The 19,984-nt window shown below is 57.1% G+C and overlaps 1 protein-coding gene across 1 annotated transcript; it reads right to left on the bottom strand.

Annotated features, from left to right (window-relative positions):
* Window positions 1-6,842: 6,842 nt before the first annotated feature.
* Window positions 6,843-19,267, bottom strand: WNT6 (Wnt family member 6; the record flags this gene model as incomplete). The annotated part of the gene is made up of 4 exons (XM_082840714.1): window positions 6,843-7,304; window positions 9,015-9,349; window positions 9,577-9,797; window positions 19,188-19,267. The coding sequence occupies 4 exons, from the start codon at window positions 19,265-19,267 to the stop codon at window positions 6,843-6,845; spliced, it is 1,098 nt and encodes a 365-aa protein (XP_082696840.1).
* Window positions 19,268-19,984: the final 717 nt, after the last annotated feature.

Here is a 19,984-nt window from a genome sequence, read left to right as displayed (position 1 = left end):
TGACATCCTCCTCTGTAAAATGGGCACAAACCTCCCACTCTACACATACACCTCCCTCCCAACCTCACTGCCCCCTCTCTCTGAAGAGAGCCCCTCCTGGTTTAAGGATAAACTACCAGAGCCTCTGGGCTCTGAGACAAAAGGGGCCCATTCCCGGGATTGCCCATCCCTGGGCAGTTGAAGGAGAGGGGTGGGGCCTTCCTTGTCCCCAGACTGTCAGGTGATGGGGGCGGCCTGAGCAACAGCAGGCTGACGGCATACTCCCCCTCCTTTCCCCCATCTCTGCTGGCAGCCACTGCAGCTGTCGGGAATTAAGGGCTTGAGGCTGCTGGGGGTGAGGGTGGGGCAGTGGGGGGAGCAGTCTGGCTGGACAGCAGGAAAACAGCCGGGGGGGCAGGAAGCAGTCTGCGTCAGCCAGAGCCTTGTTTGACCCCAGCCACCCCCTCCCCTCCCCACTCTCCCCCACCATGCTGCAGGGACAGGGACGGCTTGGATCTAGAGTTTGGGAAGGGTATGGGGAGGGGCAGGGCAGGACCACTTTCAACCCGGGAAGGAGGCATGAGCCCAGAGTGGCAGAGGGCACCAGCAGGGACAAGCCAGGCTTGGGAGTCAAATTCCCATTGGCTGTTGGGGAAACTGAGGCCCAGAAAGGATTAGGAACAGGCCCCATGTGATAAGGGAATGAGTTCATAATTCAGGTTGCAGACCTCCTTAACCTGCATCTACTGCTCCGCATTTCCCACACGTGATGCATCGGATGTAAATATCCCCTAGGGTAGGCCATTGAGGCAAATTCTGATTCTGGGCCCGTGCAGCTGACTCAGCCTTTCCGGGGGCAAGACCCAGGGGTCTGCATTTCTAACCAAGGCCCCAAGTGATTTTCTTGAGGCCCACACCTGGGAAATGCTACTGACCTGGCTGGGTGGCTGATTTCTGTTTTCCTCTGGCCTTCATGGGCTGAGGATGGTTTTTTGCTCCCCTACCCTCCACTGTTCATGAAATACAGAAGAGTAAGGGAGAGGAAGAAGACCCTTTCTTTGAAAACTCCAGGAAGTAAACAATACCCAAGCCTTGCTTGCACTCAGGCATGGTACGGGCCTGATGTCTTGAGGGCCCGGGAGTGCCCGTCTGGAGCGCTTCACCTCAGCCTAGGGAGGTGAGGGCATAGGTAGGCACACGGCCTTGGCATGTGTGAAGATGAAGCCCAGAGTGTCTGCAGCAGGATCGCCAGCGCCAGAGGACCCATGCCATGGGCAAGCCCCTATCAGCAGCCCCCAGGCCCTGCCCTGGCCCCGCCCTGGGCTCTGGCCCCAGCCCCTGCAGCCACCGCCTGAGACCACAATTACAGGGGCCACTGGTTGGGGGGAGCACCAGGGATGAAAGGCAGCGCGGAGAATGGTTCCAGCTGTGATGTCTCTGTAGGAGGTTGCAGGGAAGGGAGGGCTAGGGAGGCGCCAGGGTGAGAACAGGTGGGACCCTCACTGCCCCAGCCGAGCCCAGCCCGGCCTCAGTCCTGATGCCCTGCCAGAGAAGGTTATCTTCGTGAAGAAGAGAGGGAAGGAGCCCCAGACTGATAAGGGAGCTCTTTGTCCTATTGTCCAGGCCTCAGGGACCATGGCCCCTCAGCAAGGTAAGGGCGGCTCCAGTCTCCCAAACTCCTGTATGTTAGGTCATTGAAAGGAAGCGGAAATGCTTCCTGAGCCCTCGGCCTCAGGCTGATCCTGGGCCTTCCTGCCGGCCTCCCCACCCATCTGCCTGTGTTCCAACTGTTCCTGATGTGGTCATGCACACATCTGGAGTGCCTCTGTGCTCTTCCCCCATCTCCCCAGTTCCACATTCCCCCACCACTCAGCCAGCGGGGGACCTCGATGGCTCAGACTGTGCCTGGGGCTGAGCAGCTGGGTGAGCAAGGGGGGGTTGAGGTGATGGGGCATTTCTGAGCTCTGCTTCCAGCCCCCCTCCCAGGCAGCAGTGCAAAAGGGCAGAGCCATCTCTGAGCTTAAAGAGGACCAGGATAATTGTGAAAATGGTGCCTCCTGGGCCATCACTCTCACCTTTCACAGAAGGCAGTTCCCAGACTCTTGCTGGAGTTCCCAGTCTCTACTGGTCACAGAAGATGGATGCTAACATGTGAGTGCCATGTGAGTTTAACGACTGCAAGCACTCTCACAATGTGCTATCAGGAACCTCATTTCATTCTGGGGAAACTGAGGCTCAGAGAGATTAACTGACTTGACCCGGGTCAAGCTAGCAAACTAGGCTTTTTGCACTGTATCATGCTACTTCCACTGAATTCCTTTTAACCTGCTTGGGGTGGTGTCAGTCTCTGCCACTGCCTCAGTTTCCCTCTCTAGCATCATGGAGGAAGATATCCAGCATCACACACCCCATATCACCACCACCACTACCCCCCCCGCCCCCCGCCACGGAACCTGGCAGCAGAGACAGAGGCAGGCATCCCAGCCCTAAATCTGGGTCAGCCCAGAGGTCTCAGACAGTCTGGAACCCTAGCAGCTTGACCCGAGCTCTCCGTGGGCCTCCTTACTTCCTTTCCATCCTACCCTCTCCTGTCCACAGCTCTCTGAGTTCCCCCAGATGTCCTGCAGGTCCTATCTGTGAACCCTGTTATTAGGGAAGCTGGGCTCTGTGCGCCCTCTGGTGGCCTCTGAGAAAAGTGCAGCAGACTTTTAAAAAACAGTAAGTATTGTACACAGCCAGGGAGCGCTGGCGAAGGCAGAGCTTTGAATAAAAACCCTATCCTTACAGTGCTTCATTTTTCCACCATATGGCCCACAATACTGGTTCCACTCCCCCCCTCCTTGGTAAGTTAGCCAAGGTTCAAGAGACTCTGAGTCCAAATTCTCCATGACACTTCCCTGAAGCCCAGGTATTTGACTAGAGGGAGCCAGGAGGAAGAAGGAAGGAAGGAAGGAAGGAAGGAAGGAAGGAAGGACGGGGAGGAAGGGAGGAGGGGGAGGAAGAAGAGGAAGGGGAGGGAGGAAGGAAGGAAGGAAGGGAGGAAGGAAGGAAGGGAGGAAGGAAGGGAGGAAGGACGGGGAGGAAGGGAGGAGGGGGAGGAAGAGGAGGAAGGGGAAGGAAAGGAGGAAGGAAGGAAGGGAGGAAGGAAGGAAGGGAGGAAGGGGAAGGAAGGGAGGAAGGGGAAGGAAGGGAAGAAGGGGAAGGAAGGGAGGAAGGGAGGAGGGGAGGAAGGGAGGAAGGGGGAGGAAGGGAGGAAGGGGAAAGAAGGGAGGAAATGGAAGGAAGGAAGGAAGGGAGGAAGGGGAAGGTAGATAGGAAGGGAGGAAGGGAGGAAGGGGGAAGGGAGGAGGGGGTGGAAGGGAGGAAAGGGAAGGAAGGGAGGAAGGAAGGGAGGGAGGAAGTGAGGAAGGGGGAAGGGAGGAGGGAAAGGAAGGGAGGAAAGGGAAGGAAGGGAGGAAGGGGAAGGAAGATAGGAAGGAAGGGAGGAAGGGAGGAAGGAAGGAAGGGAGGAGGGGGAGGAAGGGAGGAAGGGGAAGGAAGGGAGGGAGGAAGGGAGGGAGGAAGGGAGGGAGGAAGGGAGGGAGGAAGGGAGGGAGGAAGGGAGGGAGGAAGGGAGGAAGGGGGAAGGGAGGAGGGAGAGGAAGGGAGGAAAGGGAAGGAAGGGAGGAAGGGGAAGGAAGATAGGAAGGAAGGGAGGAAGGGAGGGAAGGGAGGAAGGGAGGAGGGGGAGGAAGGGAGGAGGGGGAGGAAGGGAGGAAGGGGAAGGAAGGGAGGAAGGGGAAGGTAGATAGGAAGGAAGGGAGGAAGGGAGGAAGGGGGAAAGGGAGGAGGGGAGGAAGGGAGGAAGGGGAAGGAAGGGAGGAAGGGGAAGGAAGGGAGGAAGGAAGGAAGGGAGGAAGGGAGGAAGGGGGAAGGGAGGGGAAGGAAGGGAGGAAGGAAGGAAGGGAGGAAGGGAGGAAGGGAGGGAAGGGAGGAGGGGGAGGAAGGGGAAAGAAGAGAGGAAGGGAGGAAGGGGAGGAAGGGAGGAGGGGGAGGAAGCGAGGAGGGGGAGGAAGGGAGGAAGGAAGGGAGGGAGGAGAGGGAGGAAGTGGGGAAGGGGAAGGAAGGGAGGAAGGGAGGAAGGGAAGGAGGAAGGAAGGAAGAAAACCCAGATGCCCATTCCTTCTCACTGAAGGCTTATACCCCTTCTCCATACAGGCTTCACTCTGGAGCCCCAATGTGATCTTTGAGGGCTGAACCAGGCTAGGTCATACAGGTGGATCCGGGGCCATTGTCAGGACAGGGAAGATGCACTGGAAGCCATGGTTAGGGTCTGTCACATCCAGGACGAGTTCCCCTTCCCTCTGTTTCATTTGAAGTAATGTGCCCTCCCTGTGCCCCCATTCCCTGTGGTCCTAGGGGGGTTGCCAATCCCAGTCATGGTGGTACATTTTCCTCGACATTGTTATTAGTTCAGGGATAGGCAAGCGACCCAAGCTGACCTGATCCAGCTTCCTTAGGACTTCTGTTGGGAAAGCCATTACTTTTTGGATTAGCAGCACTAAGAATGTAGACATACGGCTACCATATAAAGGAAGTCTCTCTGCAGCAGGAGAGCATAAGGACAGTGTGAAAAGAGAGACAGACAAACGGAAACAATAGACATGGGGGTGGGGGTTTAGGGAAGAAGATGGGGGAGAGAGAGAGAGGGAAAGGGGGGGAGAGAGAGAGAGAGAGGGAGGGAGAGAGAGAGAAAGAGAGAGTGTTCAATGACATTAATCACTTGGGCCCCTGGGTTCAGCGGTGCCTAAATTCAGACTTACCGCTGGACTTCCCAGGTGTAAGATCCATTAATTAATTCCCTTTGGCCTAAGCTAGTTTGAGTTGGGTATCTTCATTTGCAATCAGGGCCTGCCCAACGCCTGCAAAAGCACCAGCTCTCTATCCCCTTTCTCACAGTAACTACCATTTATTAAACACAAATTTGTCATAAATTATTGTCAAATGCTAAGTGCTTTGCATATCTCAAAAAGTCTTTCCCACAATTCTATGAGGATGTGGATAGATTATGATGGTTGTAAATTCTTTGCCACTGTCCCTTTGAGAGGTGGAGTGTGTTTCCCCTTCTCTTGACTTTCGGCTGGTTCTGTGACTTGTGTCAACCAAAAAGGAGTGACAGTGATGCTGGGTAACTTCTAAGCCTGGACTTTAAGAAGAGACTTTCAGTTTCTGCCTTCAAGTTTGGTACAGTCTATTTTGAAAGCCAGCCTTATGTAAGAGGTCTGACTACACTGAGGCCACCATGTCATAAGGAAGCCCAAGCTAGTTACATGGAGGGGAGGCCACTGGAGAAGCTCTGGGGCACTAGAGGTATATGAGTGAAGCATCTTGGACTGTCCAGCCCAGCCGAACCACCAGCAGAATTAGCCAAGTGAATGACCAGAGCCAATAGTTCTCTCATAAGGAGCAGAAACATGCAGCTGAGTCCTGACAAATTCCTGACCTAAAGGATCATGAGAAGTAGTTACTTTGGGGTTGTTTGTTATGCAGCAAGGGATAACTGAAACAGAATGATATTCCCATTGCATAGGTAAAGAAACCGAGGCTAACATGGCCTATACTGTAAACTTGTGAGCAGCAGCGCTAGTTTCCAACCCAGAGTGTCTGAATCTAACGCTCATGCTTCGCCCTGCATACCTTGATGGGAGAGTCATTCCCCACTGCAGTATTTGGACTGTGGGAAAATTGGGGGCTCTGAATCCCAGCCATTGGGCTACACCCTCTCTCATTCTCTCTGGAGTTAGATGGAGGCCTGAGGCCCAGTTCTGGCGAACCCAGAACCCCAAATCCTTCTTCTGTCCCTTTACCCTCACCATCAGCTTTCTGAGAGGAATCAGAAAGAAGGAAATGTGATTGGATGCCAAGAGAAACTTTGGGACAACTTCGCTTCATCTCCCTCTAAGCGTGATTGGAAATGCCATTCTGGGCAGTCTTTTCAATGTTAATGGGGGTGAAGTTAGTTTTGATGGTAACAAAATCTGATGTTACTAATAACATTTTCATCACGTTCTACAGTTTATAAAGTGCTTTAATCCTATGAGTTTGGGTGGCCCTAAAAGTCTACCCTCGAGTTCCCCAGGGGCCACAGAAACAGAAAGACAGATAAAGGTGTCCCCTCACCCCCGCCCCAGAATTAGGACCAGGGCTGTGGTGAGAACTGAGTACACCACCGGAGGTTCTGGTCTTCTTTCTCTAGACCCTCTCAGTCTGCTCCTTTAAAGAGGCATCCTAGTTCTCCCCCAGCCTGCAGATTCAAGCCCTAGATGTGTACTAGAAAGAACAAGAAGAATGCCAAGGGAGAGATTTGGTACTCTTCGTTGCCAGAAGAGCCCAGTCCAGTAGGGGGAAGATAAGGAACCAGGGTGATGACCTCTGAGAGGCTAGTTCTATCAAAACCATCTCCCTTTACTCACTCCTTTCAGAGCCTGTCCCCATGGCAGCCCTCCTCCAAACTATGGGCCCAGTCCTATTGATTTAAATATTTTTATTGATACTAAATGCACCCACCCACCCCATGGCCAGCAGTTCTGAGGAGCCCCGCATCCCGAGGCCTAGAAACTGGCTCTTTGGTTTCTATCTGGGGGCCGAGGAGAGAGAAGCTCTCCCCCAGAAGCCCCCGGGAAGCGCCCCTTGGAGGCTCCTCCGGTGCCCTGGGCCTTGATGAGCGGGCGTATATCTCAAGCCCCACCGCCTCACAGTTTCTAGAGAGGCCTGGGAGATGGACTTTCCCAGGGGAAGGCTGGCAACGCCTCCTGCTGGCGCCCAGAGGTCCCGCAGGTGCCGAGAGGCGGCTCTGCGCGCAGTCTGGGGAGCCGGGCGATGGGTCAGAGGCAGAGGCTGAGTTCCTTGCGCACGCGGCAGCGGTGGCACTGCACTACGCAGCACCAGTGGAAGCGGCACAGACAGTTCTCCTCGAGCTGCACGCTCTCCTGGCGGTGGCCGCGGCCGCAGCACAGCAGGTCGCAGCCACTGAGGTCCGGGGCACTGCTGTTGCAGGCGCGGCCGCGCGTGCCCGGCGAACCGGTGCGCCGGTTAGGGGCGCAGAAGTCGGGCGAGTCGGCGGCGTATAGTAGGTCAGCGCGGCCAGGCGGCTTGAGCGTGCGGACAGCGGGCAGCAGAGCCTTGCCGTCGTTGGTGCCCATGACACGCGAGGCGCCGTGGAAGCGCTCGAGCAGCCGCGCGCCCACCTCGCGGAACGGGGGCAACTTCTGCCAGCAGGTGCGCAGCGCGCATGAGCCCGACAGGCCATGGCACTTGCATTCGGTCCGCGTGTGGCTCCGCACGGCCTGCGGGGAGCAGAGGCGCGGGCGGATGGAGACAGATCCGGAAGGCGGCACGCGGCGAGGCCCAGAAGACCGACAGAAAATAAGATGGGGAGGGTGGTGGATGAAAGAAAGAAAAGAGCAGAGACCAAAAACAAACAAACAAAACAGGAGAGCCCAAAGTGGGGAGGAGGAAATCAAGGGCCCCACAGCCCGGAGAGGAGGAGAAAGAATGATGGAGAAGTAGGAGAAGTGGGGAGTGGGGGTCACTATGCAGCGTAGAGGTTCCAGGATCCAAAGCCAGGGAATGGGGGAGAAAGCATAATGGACAGCAGGGGAGAGATTCTCCCTGGAGGGAGGCGGGTGGGGAAGGTGGCAGCTTCGCACCCTATTCCTCCTGCCAGGCCAACCCCCTCATTCCTGCTCCTCAGGGCCCCAGGCAGAGCAGGCCGCCTGGGCTCTGTCTCCGCCACCCCTCCCCAACCCTCTCCGACAGGTATGTGGGCCTGTCTGGACATTCCTCTCTGGTCCCCCTCTCACCCCCCTGCCCAATGCCTCAGGCCGGAACCCTAGAAGACATAGGATGTGTGTGTGTGGGGGGTGGGTCCCTAGCACAACCTAGAACTGAGGCATACGGTGCAGGAGGGCCCACTGTGGACGCACTGCTGAGAACTGGAACCCAGGAGTCCTGCCCTTTATTTACTATTTATGTCTGAAGCTGGGGTCGAAGACTCACAACCCCACTAGGGATTTAAGGGGTCAGACGCCCCAGGAAGATCATTTCCGGAAGCTCAGAGTCCAGGGGCCAACCTGATCTACAGACCTGTACGTCTCCCTCCCGCTCCCAGGCCCCTTCTCTTTCCCCCCATCGCCTCCTGTAAACATCTGACTCACACTGCTTCTAGTCCCTAAACAGGAGCTCATGGGACCCTCATCATCACAGAGGGAAGGGGAGAGGCTGCCAGGGCTCTGGACAGGGACTGGTCTGGGATTGCTGGGCAGCCAGTTAAGTGCCCAGATTCGATCACAGCTTTCCGGCCGCTGCCTGACCCCCTTCTGCCGTCAGGATCTACTTCTCGTTCTTCTCTCCTTTCCAAGCCCATTTTCCCTTGGACCTGTTTAGTCCATTTCCAGGCGTCCCCCACTTCTCCCGGCTCCCCTACCTCCAGACCCCATACCTTTACCTCGCCTCTATCCTTTCTTTCATCCCCAGCCTTTGTCTCCCTCCTCTGCCCCTGCCCTGGCAGCCAGCTCCCTACCTACCCCACGCTTTGCCCCACATGTCCTGTCTCAGAGGTATGTCCTCCCTACCTGAGGTCCCTAAAGGCCCTGGGTCCTCTTCCCTGGGTGTCCCCTCCCTACCCTGCCCACTGGGCCATCAGCCCCAGGCCCTCCCAGGCCCCCCAAGTAACTCCCATCAGCCCCAGGCCCTCCCAGGCCCCCCAAGTAACTCCCTCTTCTAGGCTGGCCACTTCCCCTCCCACATGCCCATCCAGGCCCCCAGCCAATCTTCCCAAGTGGTCCCCATGGCCACGCTGGCTCCCCTGCACACGTTAATGAACTCCTACACTGCATACCCTCACTCACACCCTCACTTCCCCACACCCTTCCACAAACTCAGTCCTCCGCACATACCACACTCTCCCACATCCTTTCAAAGCTGCCCACACTCACACATTTCCGCACACGCATTTCCACACACACACACCCTTACACATCCCTGCCCAGACTCACCAGCCGGCCCGCCTCGTTGTTGTGAAGTTGCACCAACGCACGGATGTCTCCGCGTCCCCGCTTGTGCTGCGCGTCCATAAAGAGCCTCGACTTCTCATCCCCGAAGTCCACGTCGTCGCCGCAGCCTCCCCACTCCCAGGCGGCGCTGCCGTCGGGGGAACCCGCGGGGCCCGGGGGCCCAGGGGTACCTGGCAGGCCGGGGGGACGGGGCGGGGCCCGGCCGCGGGGCGCCTGGCAGCCACACTGCAGCAGCTCGCCCATGGAGCAGGCCTGCGTGACGGCGTGGCTGGCGCCCGCGGCCGTTATGGCAAACACGAAGGCCGTCTCCCGGATGTCTGCGGGGGCGGGGAGGGGCAGTCAGACAGCAGGACCAAAGCTGGGTACTGGGGGAATGCGGTGGGCCAGGCAGTGTGATGGGGGGTTGGGAGACAGGATCCGGGCAGGGTGCCCTTTGACCCGTGGGAGAAGTGGGGCTCAGGCAGCCTACCCAAACCTCCACCCTCTCCTCTGATCCCCCAGCGAAGAGAAAGCAGCCCCCTCCTGGTCTCCTCCCCACACTGACCCTGCTGCAGGATGCGCCCAAAGGCCTTGCTGTGGCTGGAGCAGTTCCAGCGGCGGAAGCGGAACTGGAACTGGCATTCTCGAACCCCTAGCCGGGCGCCCCGCGCTAGCTCGGCCACAACTTCTGGCTCAGCCTGGCACAACTCAGCCTGCCGCCCTGCTAGCCGCCGTGCCTTCCTGCAGATGCTGGTAGGGTCCATGACCAAGGGGCTGCCCACGGCCCTGGGAAGCAAAGAACAGCAGATCAGGGGTGTAACTCAAAGAGCTTGGGTGAGGGGGAGGGAGACCAGCCCTGCCCAGCCCACAGCCAGGAGCTGTGATATGCCTCTTCACCCACCAGCTCCCCACAACTGAAATTCAGATTATCCTGTCTGGTTCTCTTACTATTCCATTTGTGTGTCCCCTCTTAATTAGGTTCTAGACTGAAATTGCTATAGAGCAAGGATTCAGTATTAACCTTCTGTGTACATCTTCATTAATAAATCCTTATAGGAATTTGACTCAAAGTGAAGGCACCTGGCACCAGGTAGGCCACAGTTAAAATTCAACAGGCCTAGCCCAAAAGGGAGACAAGGAGGAAATTAACCAAAGAAAGATCAAGAAGGCTGTCAAAGAAAAGAAAGTATATATCATAAAGAGATACCAAAGAAAAGTAGACAGTGACAGAGAAGGATCTGGTCTTAGTGGACCACAAGCTGGAAATGTGTCAGCTGATCAGCCCTGATGCTAGAAAAGTAGTGGCAATGCCAGAGATAGAGAAAGCCACAGGAGGTTAGAGTGGCTAGGGAATGGAGCCTCTGAGGAAAGTCATACCTTCTCTCTAGCCCAGATTTCTCTTTCTGTCAAATAGGAAGGTGAAGCTTTGATCTCTAAAGTGGGCCCTCCCACCCTGATATCCCCTGTTTCCCTGAACAGGAGAGCAGGAGGAAGGAACTGGGGACTGAGTCTCTGAAGCATTGTTGTAAAGTAAGTGACACTGACCCTTCTCCTGCTCCAGGGTCTGTGACCTTTTCAGAGCAGGATGGCAGCAAGACAAGCTTTTGGTTGCCATGCACCATAACCCTGAAGGTTATACTGGCTAGGTACCGACACCCGGGTGGAACCACTTTAACTGGATTGCTCTTATTTGAGCACTTGGGGGCTGAGGGTAATTTGAAACCACTCAAAAATCCTTTAGCGGAAGGCAGAATAAAATTTTGGGTGGGGAGAAGCGGCACCGAGAGATGGAAAATGATGAGGAAAATGCTGGTGGATAGGTGCCAAAGGTCAAGATGGCCTACTTTTCAGTTTAGCCTTCGTGTGCATCCGCCCCACTGTCCCCATTTGCTCTGTAGGTACGTGCTGACTAGGCACGTTCTGGCCCCAGAGCAAGGAGATGTAATGGGCTTACGTAGCAGCAGGAGGAATTTAGGTCTTAAGCTAGAACTTCTCAACACTGAGGAGTGAGATGTTTGAAGATGTGGTTGCAGGAAGATGTGTAAGCTCAGTCCTTTAAGATCTCCTACCACCCCCTGTGACACACACACACCACCACCCTATCAGGTTATTGTCATCACCCCTACCCAAGTAGTCCAGGAGCCAAGGTTCTCTCCTCAGTGGACAGACTTATAGTCCAGACCTTTCTTCCTCCATGCTTAGGACCTGCCCATCACTGCATTCCAACTGTAGCCTGGGAAGGTCCAGCCCCAACCCTGTCCTTACCTGTCTCTCTCTCTCTCTCTCTCTCTCTCCTTCCGCCTTCCACCTACTTATCCCACTTCATTACAAAAAGGACTGGGGGGCAGCTTCCAGCATGGTTGTACAAGGTCGGCAGATAAGACTATGGAGCGAGCACGTTGAGAGTTAGGACCGTCATTTTCTTTTGTCTCCCATGGCAGATTTTTAGCTACTTAATTTGTATTCCCCCCTCCCATTTTTAATGAAAATTTGCATATTATGAACAATTACTATAATACTACAATGAATACCATTTAATACATGTTTTTTTTTTTTTTTTTTTTTTTGCGGTATGTGGGCCTCTCACTGTTGTGGCCTCTCCCGTTGCGGAGCACAGGCTCCGGACGCGCAGGCTCAGCAGCCATGGCTCACGGGCCTAGCCACTCCGCGGCATGTGGGATCTTCCCAGACTGGGGCACGAACCCGTGTCCCCTGCATCGGCAGGCGGACTCTCAACCACTGCGCCACCAGGGAAGCCCCTACATGTTTTTGAATGAATGAATGAGCCATCTAGGGAGAAGGTCCTCACTTGAGCCCAGGCCCCTGTCCACATGCGGTTTCATGACTCCTAATTAGCTTCCTCAAACATTTTCTTTTTCCCCCGCCACATTCAGAGGCAGGGAAGCGGGCCTGCCCACAGCTGTCCAGCTCCTCTTCTGCCACCTGCATGTCCAGAACTCCACCTGGGAGTCTGGGGCCCTGCAAACCCATCTTCCCCGCCCCACCCCCATGCCGCTAAGTTCCCCACTCTCCCCTCCCCAATCCTGCCCTCTGCTAACTCCCTGCTTTCCCAAGGCTGACTGGCCTTATCTTCCCAAGGTTACTCTGCCCTATCCGTCTCCTCTCCCTCCTCCTGCACTAGGAAAGCAGGAGACGGTGTGGGTGCGCAGGCAAGAGGGGGAAACACCTCTTGACCTTGTCTTTTTCCCAGGAGCTTGAGATAGGAGAGGAATCGAGAGGAGCATGAGAGGCAGGGCCCTCCAGGAGGTGGGGCTGGCTGGCGCTTCACAGCGTTGAGGGGCTGCCCCAGAGTCGGTTTCTGGTCCGGGTCTCGCTCCCCAGGCTGGCTGGCTGCCTGGGAACTAGGCTTGTTTACAAGCCGGTCAGGAGGAGGGATGGGCATTAGTAGCGGCTAGAATCCCGAGGGACTGGCTTGTTCCCTGCCCTCCTGTCCTCACTCCCATCCTCAAGTCACAGGAAAGGAAACTCCGAAGGGGACTGGCAGAGGAGCATTGGGCAAAACAACAGGCCTCGCTTTTGTACCCTGGTCTCTGTCAGCTCTGGGTGAGCTGAGCCACTCTGGGCAAATCAGTTCCCTCTCTGGGCTTCAGAAAAATGAGGAGTTGGCGAGAGAGGCTTGAATATCCCGTCTAACTTTAACACCATCTTTAAGAGCATCAACAAAGAACTCCCCCATCTTCCTTCTTCCTTTACCCTCCTTCCTTCCCTTCTGCTTCCTTAGGGAGTGAACTCTGCTGTCGGGGCCTCTGAGATAGCATCCGTCTGAGATCAGCCCAGAGAGGATGTGCCCGTTTGGGAGCATCTGCGTGTTTGGAGCGGGGCGGTGACGGGAGCACAGTGGTGGTAGGAAATGTATAATATATAACATGTAGGATCTGAGATCCTACACAAATAGTCACTCCAGCATAGAAAAAACAAGACTAGCCCTAAAAGAAATCAGTATGTGGACAAGATGGGACAAGCCTGGGTTTGGCCATTCTAGCTGGCACGGCCTGTGCCAAGATCTCCCTCCCAGGGACCTTGGTCAGGGGGCAGCCCGTTCCTACTGACAACATCTGTAGATCTAAGCCTTGGAGGTCCGGGTTTCTGGCCTAACTTACCTTTCCATTCCTGGATTCAGAGGGCGGAAGAGAATGTCAGAGATACTCTAGTCCAGCTCCACCCACTTCACCCTTATTGTACAGGTGAGCACGGTGAGAAGAGAGGTGACTGACTCTGGCCACTCAGTGGGGGGATCCCCGCTGCGAGAAATTTAGGTGAATATTTTAAAAACCAAAGGGACCGGAGGAAACGGCCACCTGCGGTCTTCGGATACCTCGTGTGGCCTCGCATGCCATCCTCCTCATAGCCCTTACTCTGAGCAGGGTTGGCTAACTCAGAGCCACCCCTCGCCACCCCTAAGTCATCAAAATCTCACCCAGCATCTCTCCAAACTCGCCTCAGATCCCACCTGCTCTAAGGAGCCTCCCCTGGGCCCCAGCCCTCACTGACCTCCCCGACTTGCATCACTCCAAGTGGCACTCATTTGGGGGGTGTTTGTTATGCTGCGAGGGGTGTAATTATTTTGTCATGTTTTCTTGTCCTCTCTCTCCAATTAGATATGAACTCACTCGAGACAAGGCCCTCAGGAAGAAGTAAACGTCATTAGCAGAACACACTCAGGGGTCTGAAGACCCATGGACTTGGGTTTGTGTCTGGGCTCTGCCATTTGCTGGTTCTATGATGTCAGCAAGTCCCTAGCAAGGGAAGCTGGTACCTATCATTGGTTGAACGGACGATGAAACTTAACCTTCTGAGCCTCAGTGTCTTCAACTGTAAAATGGAAATAAATAATACCTGCCTACTTCCCAGGTTACCTGTGAAAAGAGCCTGTCCAGAGAGTGGACTTCCACAAGTGTTTTGTCTTCCCATTCACACCCTTAATCATCTCCTGGGCCTGCACAGCGCATGGCAATCAGGCAGCGTTTGTGAATTCCTGAGAACATGCTTTTCTCCAACTCTCTGCCCTTACTTAGCCTGGATCCCAGTGTCTCCTCCTCCCCTGTCAGCCCAGCCCGTGGACCAGGAGCGCCCTCCAGGACCCCTCCCTTCCCCATCGAGCGCTCCTCGGTCGGTGGATTCTTGAGGCCGAGAGGACCACAGATCCTTCTGATGCCTGCTCCTCTGAAGGGTCTCACAGCCAGCCCCCCGCTAGTTCCCCACGCTCCTTAGTCTGACCCTCACTCCCAAGAGCCAGCAGAGGGAGCCCTGAGCCCTGGGGCCGTGGGCGGGGGCTGCACAGGGGTGGGGGAGGTGGGTGGTGGAGAAGGGGCAGAAAAATGTTGCCTGACGGCTGCTGAGGCAGCTGGGCCCGGGCCTGTGCCCGGCCCGCCTGTCCTGTCCTGCTCTGTCTAACTCGGTAATTACTGCTCCCCTCCCCCTGTCCCTCCCCCCTCCCCGACCACCACATCAAAGCCAGTGATGCCCCAGCTCCATTAACCCCTGCCTCCCCACGGCCCCCCACCACCCCAGCCCAATCTGGTTCTCTCTGCCCTGTGCTGGGTGCTGCCCTTCCCACCTCCTCACACTTCTCTCCTCCTCATTGCTCTTGGAAGAGGCAGGGGCTTTTCCTGCCCTGAATGACTTCACTGCAGAAGAGGGCTTCCCATTGGTCAGGGCTGTGGGAGGCAAAGGCATGGACACAGTGACCATCCGCTGGATATGCCGGTGAGCATCTGTCATGTGCCTTCTGCTCTCCCACGCGGAGGTGGAGAGCACTGTGTGAGGGTGGGGATGGGGGAGCAGAAGGGGCCCGTGGAAGGCCCTGTACCCCTTTCCTGAGCCCCACAGACAGCACACAAGGGTGCGGTACTCAGCAGGAGGTGGGCTCCCGGTCCCAGCCCTCAGCAACTTGCATTCTGGGGGGCCTTGGGCAAGTCACCTCCTGTCCCTGAGCTTTGGCTAGAGTTCTCGCTGTAAGTGAGAAGACTGGACCAGATGATCTCTAAGTCCTTTCTAGATCTCATTTCTGGATTAAACAGAGGGCTCCGAGCTGGAGAAACCAGCCCAAGAGGCCAGGTGGAAAGTGGGTGAAGAACCCTCCCAGCGACCTTTCCCTCCCTGAGCTCCTCCTCAGGCAGTCCAGGGGAAGCACCCAAGATCTCACCCCCCACCCCGCCCGCCCCCCGCAGGAAGGAAGGCGCAGGCTAGAGGGCGCCCTCTCCAGCCCCCAGGGGCCGGCTTCTGCATTCCCCAGAGCCTCCTGCTCTGGCTGGCTGGGTGCCCTACTGCCAGCCTGACCGAGGCCTGGCTGCCCGCCCCACCCTCGCCTCATCCCCTCCACAGCTGGATTTCTCCATCAAAGTACACACTCTGGAATCCCCCTCACTGGGCCCTGGTGATCAAGCCTCCCACTGACCTCCCCCCACCAACTCCTGGCTTCTGATGAGAACGGGGCAGGAGGGGGCAGCGCCCCACAGGAAATGTCACAGTGCCAGGACTCTGGTGGGCTCAGGGCATGCTCTGGCCTGGACCGAGCCAGCCTCCTTTTGCCCCTGCCCTTTTCTGCTCACAGCCCCATTGTCTCCCTCCAGGGGAAGCTGCCAAAGCGGGAGGCCTGGAGGGGGTGCTGGACGGCCACCCCACCCCCGCCCCATCCTGAGTCTGTGGGGGCCAGCCACAGGAGTGCCCATGAAGGGTCAGGGGCCCCAGAGGAAGAGGGGATGGGGAAGGGTGGGGGGGTCACAACTGGAAAACTGGGGTGTCGTGAAGAAGCCTGGGTCCTTTCCCTGCTTCCCCGAGGGACTAGAGGTGAGGCTGTCCTAGGCGTCTGTTCCTGTTTCCATAGGGAAGGGAGGCAAGATGAGATGGGGGAAGGGAGTGAGACTGAGTGGTGCTTTTCCTAGTGGAACGAGGGGAGGGTTAGTTTCTTTCATAGAAACTATAAAACAGAAATAGGAAAGAGGAAGGGAGAAGAAGGGAGATTGATCTGGGTATTCTGTGAGAGTGAGCTATTTTCTACATCCACTGATTGGAGGTATAAATAAAGATGGGTCAGACATTGAGAAGAACTTCCCAGGGGAGGATGGAAGGGGGGCAGGGAGCAGGATAGGAGAGGTGGGAGCTGATGACCAGAACGGGATCTGTCAGGGCCAGAGCATAGGCTGGATGGCCTGGAGGCAGTAAGCTGGACAAGATGACCTCCAGAGAGCCTGGCCAGTGTCCTGGAATCTGGGATTCTGCAATTCACAAAGATATGGTTACAGATGGGAGAGAGACAGACAGAGGCCAGAGGCAGAGTTTAGAAAGCATGCATTGCATCGGAGAAGATGGGGGAGGGGGAAAGAAAGTGGAAGCGAAACTTCTCCGGGACCTGGAGCCAGGTCCCTGAGCCTATTCCAGGGCCTGGGCCGCTCTCCTCCAGGACCCTCCTTTCCTGACCGGGACAGTCCAGTCGCTCAGAGTTCCTGGGGTCCTGTCTCCTCCCAGCCTGGCTGCTGCTAGAATGTCAGCCTGGACTTCAGTGGGCTGCTGCAAGGCCAGCTGCTTTCCTGTCCACCGCTAGAGCTCTGGCCTGGCTTCTCTGAGAAGCAGAGAGAAGAGGTCCAGCAAACCAGTCCTAGACATCAGGGAGCAGCCTAGAATCTCCTGGCCTGAAGAAGCTCTTACTTATGGTGAAGCCTCCGGGGTGGGGGGCAAGGAATGACAGGAGCCTCTCAGAAGCATCTGAGTGAGGCATTCGCCAGACACCTTATCATCCCAACCCCTCACTCTTCACCCGGCTCGCCCTGCAGCTGTGGCCATGAAGGCCTCTGTGTTCTTCCACACCTGCCTTCCTCACCTCCTCCCCCACTCCCTGCTTTCCAGCTTCAGGGTCAGTCTCCAAGGGACCAAGTCTCTCTCCCTCTGGTGTGGCTCCCACCCAACAGCCCTTCCTAAACAAAGGAACCCCCATGGATGCAAACCCCAGAAAGATGAACTCAGCAACACTCCATAAAACTGTCCCCAGCACCTTCAGTCTTCAGGGCCCTACAGACAAACGCTTGGCCTTCCAGGAGCAGGGAAAAGAGACCCAAGAGGAGATGGTTGTCAGTAAAATGCATAACTGGCATAGTTGCCCAATGCATGGAGTGCAGTGGGAGCACAGAGAAGGCAAGGGAGGGAAGACAGAGAGACAGCTTCATGGAGGAAGTGGTTTTTTTTTTTTTTTTTTTTTTTTTTGCGGTACCCGGGCCTCTCACCGTTGTGGCCCCTCCCGTTGCGCAGCACAGGCTCCGATGCGCAGGCTCAGCGGCCATGGCTCACGGGCCTAGCCGCTCCGCGGCATGTGGGATCTTCCCGGACCGGGGCACGAACCCGCGTCCCCTGCATCGGCAGGCGGACTCTCAACTACTGCGCCACCAGGGAAGCCCGGAAGTGGTATTTTTAACTGGAAGGATGAGAAAATTGGGACAAATGGGGCAGGGGGAAGGGAAGGCAACAGCCATCAGGGAGAGACCCCTGTCCCCATACCTTGAGGAAGGGCAAAGTTAGGAAAGGTGTGCATGGGGAACAAGAGATAGAGATCCCTTTACAAAATGTTGCTGGGGACCCTGGATTTTACATTTAAATTAATCCCCCTTTTCACCCATGGGGACTCTGGCCAGAACCTGGGGTGTCGAGGAGGAGACTTACATTTAGGAGCACCTCCTAATGTCCAATTATGTTTTAGGTCATCCCACATAATCCTCCTATGGAGCCTGCCAGCTAGGGGGACTGACTCCCTGTTCTACAGTTGAGACATCTGGGAGCAGGGAGAAGTGGCTTGCCCAAAGTCACAGGCTTAACAAATGGGGGAGATTAGATCTCAGGTCTGTCTATTTCAAAGCTGCTACTGCATTATTCTAAGTCAGGATCAAAGGACGCATGTTCCCTAGCCAGGACCTCGGTCGTCCTCAGTTTGTCCCCTCAGCGACACCCTGAGGGACTTCTCTCCCACATCATGGAAGTGGGATGGTGGCCAGCAGCTCCCTGTGTGGGCATCCAGCTATCTTCCTAGAAGAGAAGGATCTGCCTGCCCCACCCCTTCTTCCAAATCCCGGGGTGGGAGAGGAGTGGAGGGTAGAGAATCCAGCCAGTGACATTGTGATATGCAAATAGACAAGACCTTGCCTTCTTACGATTGGCTGATGCACCAGCGGTATTGTCCAAGTCCCTCCTCTCTAAACACAACTATTCCGGGCGGGTTTTTGCTGCTCCTGAGACTGAGAAGGAAAAAAAAGTCTACGGGATCCGGATCTCTGAGCGGTCCCGGCCGGGCACCCACCTCCCCAGCCTCTGTCCACCTCCCGAGACTCAAAGTTCCCTCAACCTTAGCTGCCTAGGCGTCTGCTCTAGCTAGGGCCAAGTCGAGAGGCTAGGTCTGGGAAGACGTCCCCAACCCTTGGCTGGCCAGGCCTCCCTCCCTTCCTCCAGGACCCTCCACGGTTCCCAGTACGTCCCGAGCTGCACATTTTTTCACCCATGACCCCTACATATAGAAGGGCATAGGCTTGGGTCCCTTCCTGCCTTTCCTCGTCTTTGGTCGGGGAGGAGGAAGTAGAGAAAGCTAAGGTTCTGACTCGGTTTCCCCTTTACACTCCTTTTCCCGCCCCTACTGCCCACTCTGGAGGAGCCCAGACAGAAGCTGGTGGGTTTGTGGGCAAAGCAGGGCGGGGAAGAGGCAGCTGTTTGAGTCTTCCTGCCTGTGGCTTCCCACCTTGCTCCCCTCTTTTCCCTAAATCCAGCCCTCCTCCCCTAAATCCAAAGCCCTCCTCGCAGACTCTTTTATTCGGATCTCAGACTACAGATCTTGCCCGTCTCCCCGATGTCTTTCCTACCCATCTGCCAATTCCTTGGTGACCTGGATTGGGCGCATAACCTGGGGTGGGACACAGGAGAAGGAAACACAGTAGAATGTAAGGGGGGAGCAGGGGTGTGTGGGCATATCTAAGTGGCATTTCAGAAGTGCCCCTGGAGGAGGCTGGCAGGAGCGGCACGCACCTCCCCCTCACGTCTCCAGCTGCCCGGCGGCTGGGCTCTGCGCACAGGTAGAGCCCGGAGGCGGCAGGAGCGCAATTCAGAGCCCCACTATCGGTCCCGAGGTCCCCACCTTCGAGCTCCAGGAGCCCCGCGGGGACAGTCAGACGCAGTACTCACCACCACAGTCCGCCGACGTGCGCCGGACACAGGAGCAGCAGGAACAGCAGCCTCAGGCGGGAGGGCGCGGGCGGCTGCATCGTGACAGCTCTACCGCGGGCCGGGGCGGCCAGGGGACGAGGCTGCGGGGCCAGCCGGTGCGCGCGGGGGCCCGGGCTTCAGGGCGAGCGCGGCGACGGCGGCGGCGGCCGGGAGGCGATGGCTCCGGCGGCGGCGCCGGCGGCGGCGGCGGCGGCGGCGGCGGCGGGGGGGCCCATCCCGGGCGAGGAGGGCGCGGCGGAGGCGGAGAGCGGACGGGGCAGCCAGCGCCTGTGTCTCCTGCCGAGCTCGCTCGGGAGAAGAAATCAGAGCCGGGGGTGGGGGTGGGAGGGGAGCGGGGCCGGGGCGGGGGCGGGGGGCAGGGGGGCCGTGGGGGTGGCAGTTGCGACAGTCAGGCGGCGGGACTCTCGGGAGGGAGCCGAGCGCCCCGGGGCGGCGGGCGCGGAGCTCAGCGGAGGGCGGGAGCGAGGTCCCGGGGCGGGGCCCGAGCGCGCTCGTGGCTGGGGGACCCGCCCGCCTCGCCCCCTCACCTCGCCTCTCACCGCCTGGGAGCCCCCGGCCGCCGCCCGGAGTCGGGGGCAAGGAGGGGCGGGGAAGTAGGGTGGAGAAGGGTTAGCGGGGGAAGGAAAAGGAGCTGAGGAATGGGGGACGGGCTGGAAGAGAGACGTTTGACAGGTTTGTTGACTGTAAAGAGAGAAAACTTCCCAGGAATGAGGGAGTTTGGGTTGGGGGGCGGTGCGGAGTGGGATGCTGGAGCG

The sequence above is a fragment of the Leucopleurus acutus genome (assembly GCF_964270905.1).
Source record: "Leucopleurus acutus genome assembly, chromosome: 6".
NCBI lineage: Eukaryota > Metazoa > Chordata > Mammalia > Artiodactyla > Delphinidae > Leucopleurus > Leucopleurus acutus.
This window is presented reverse-complemented; position numbering and strand designations above follow the sequence as displayed.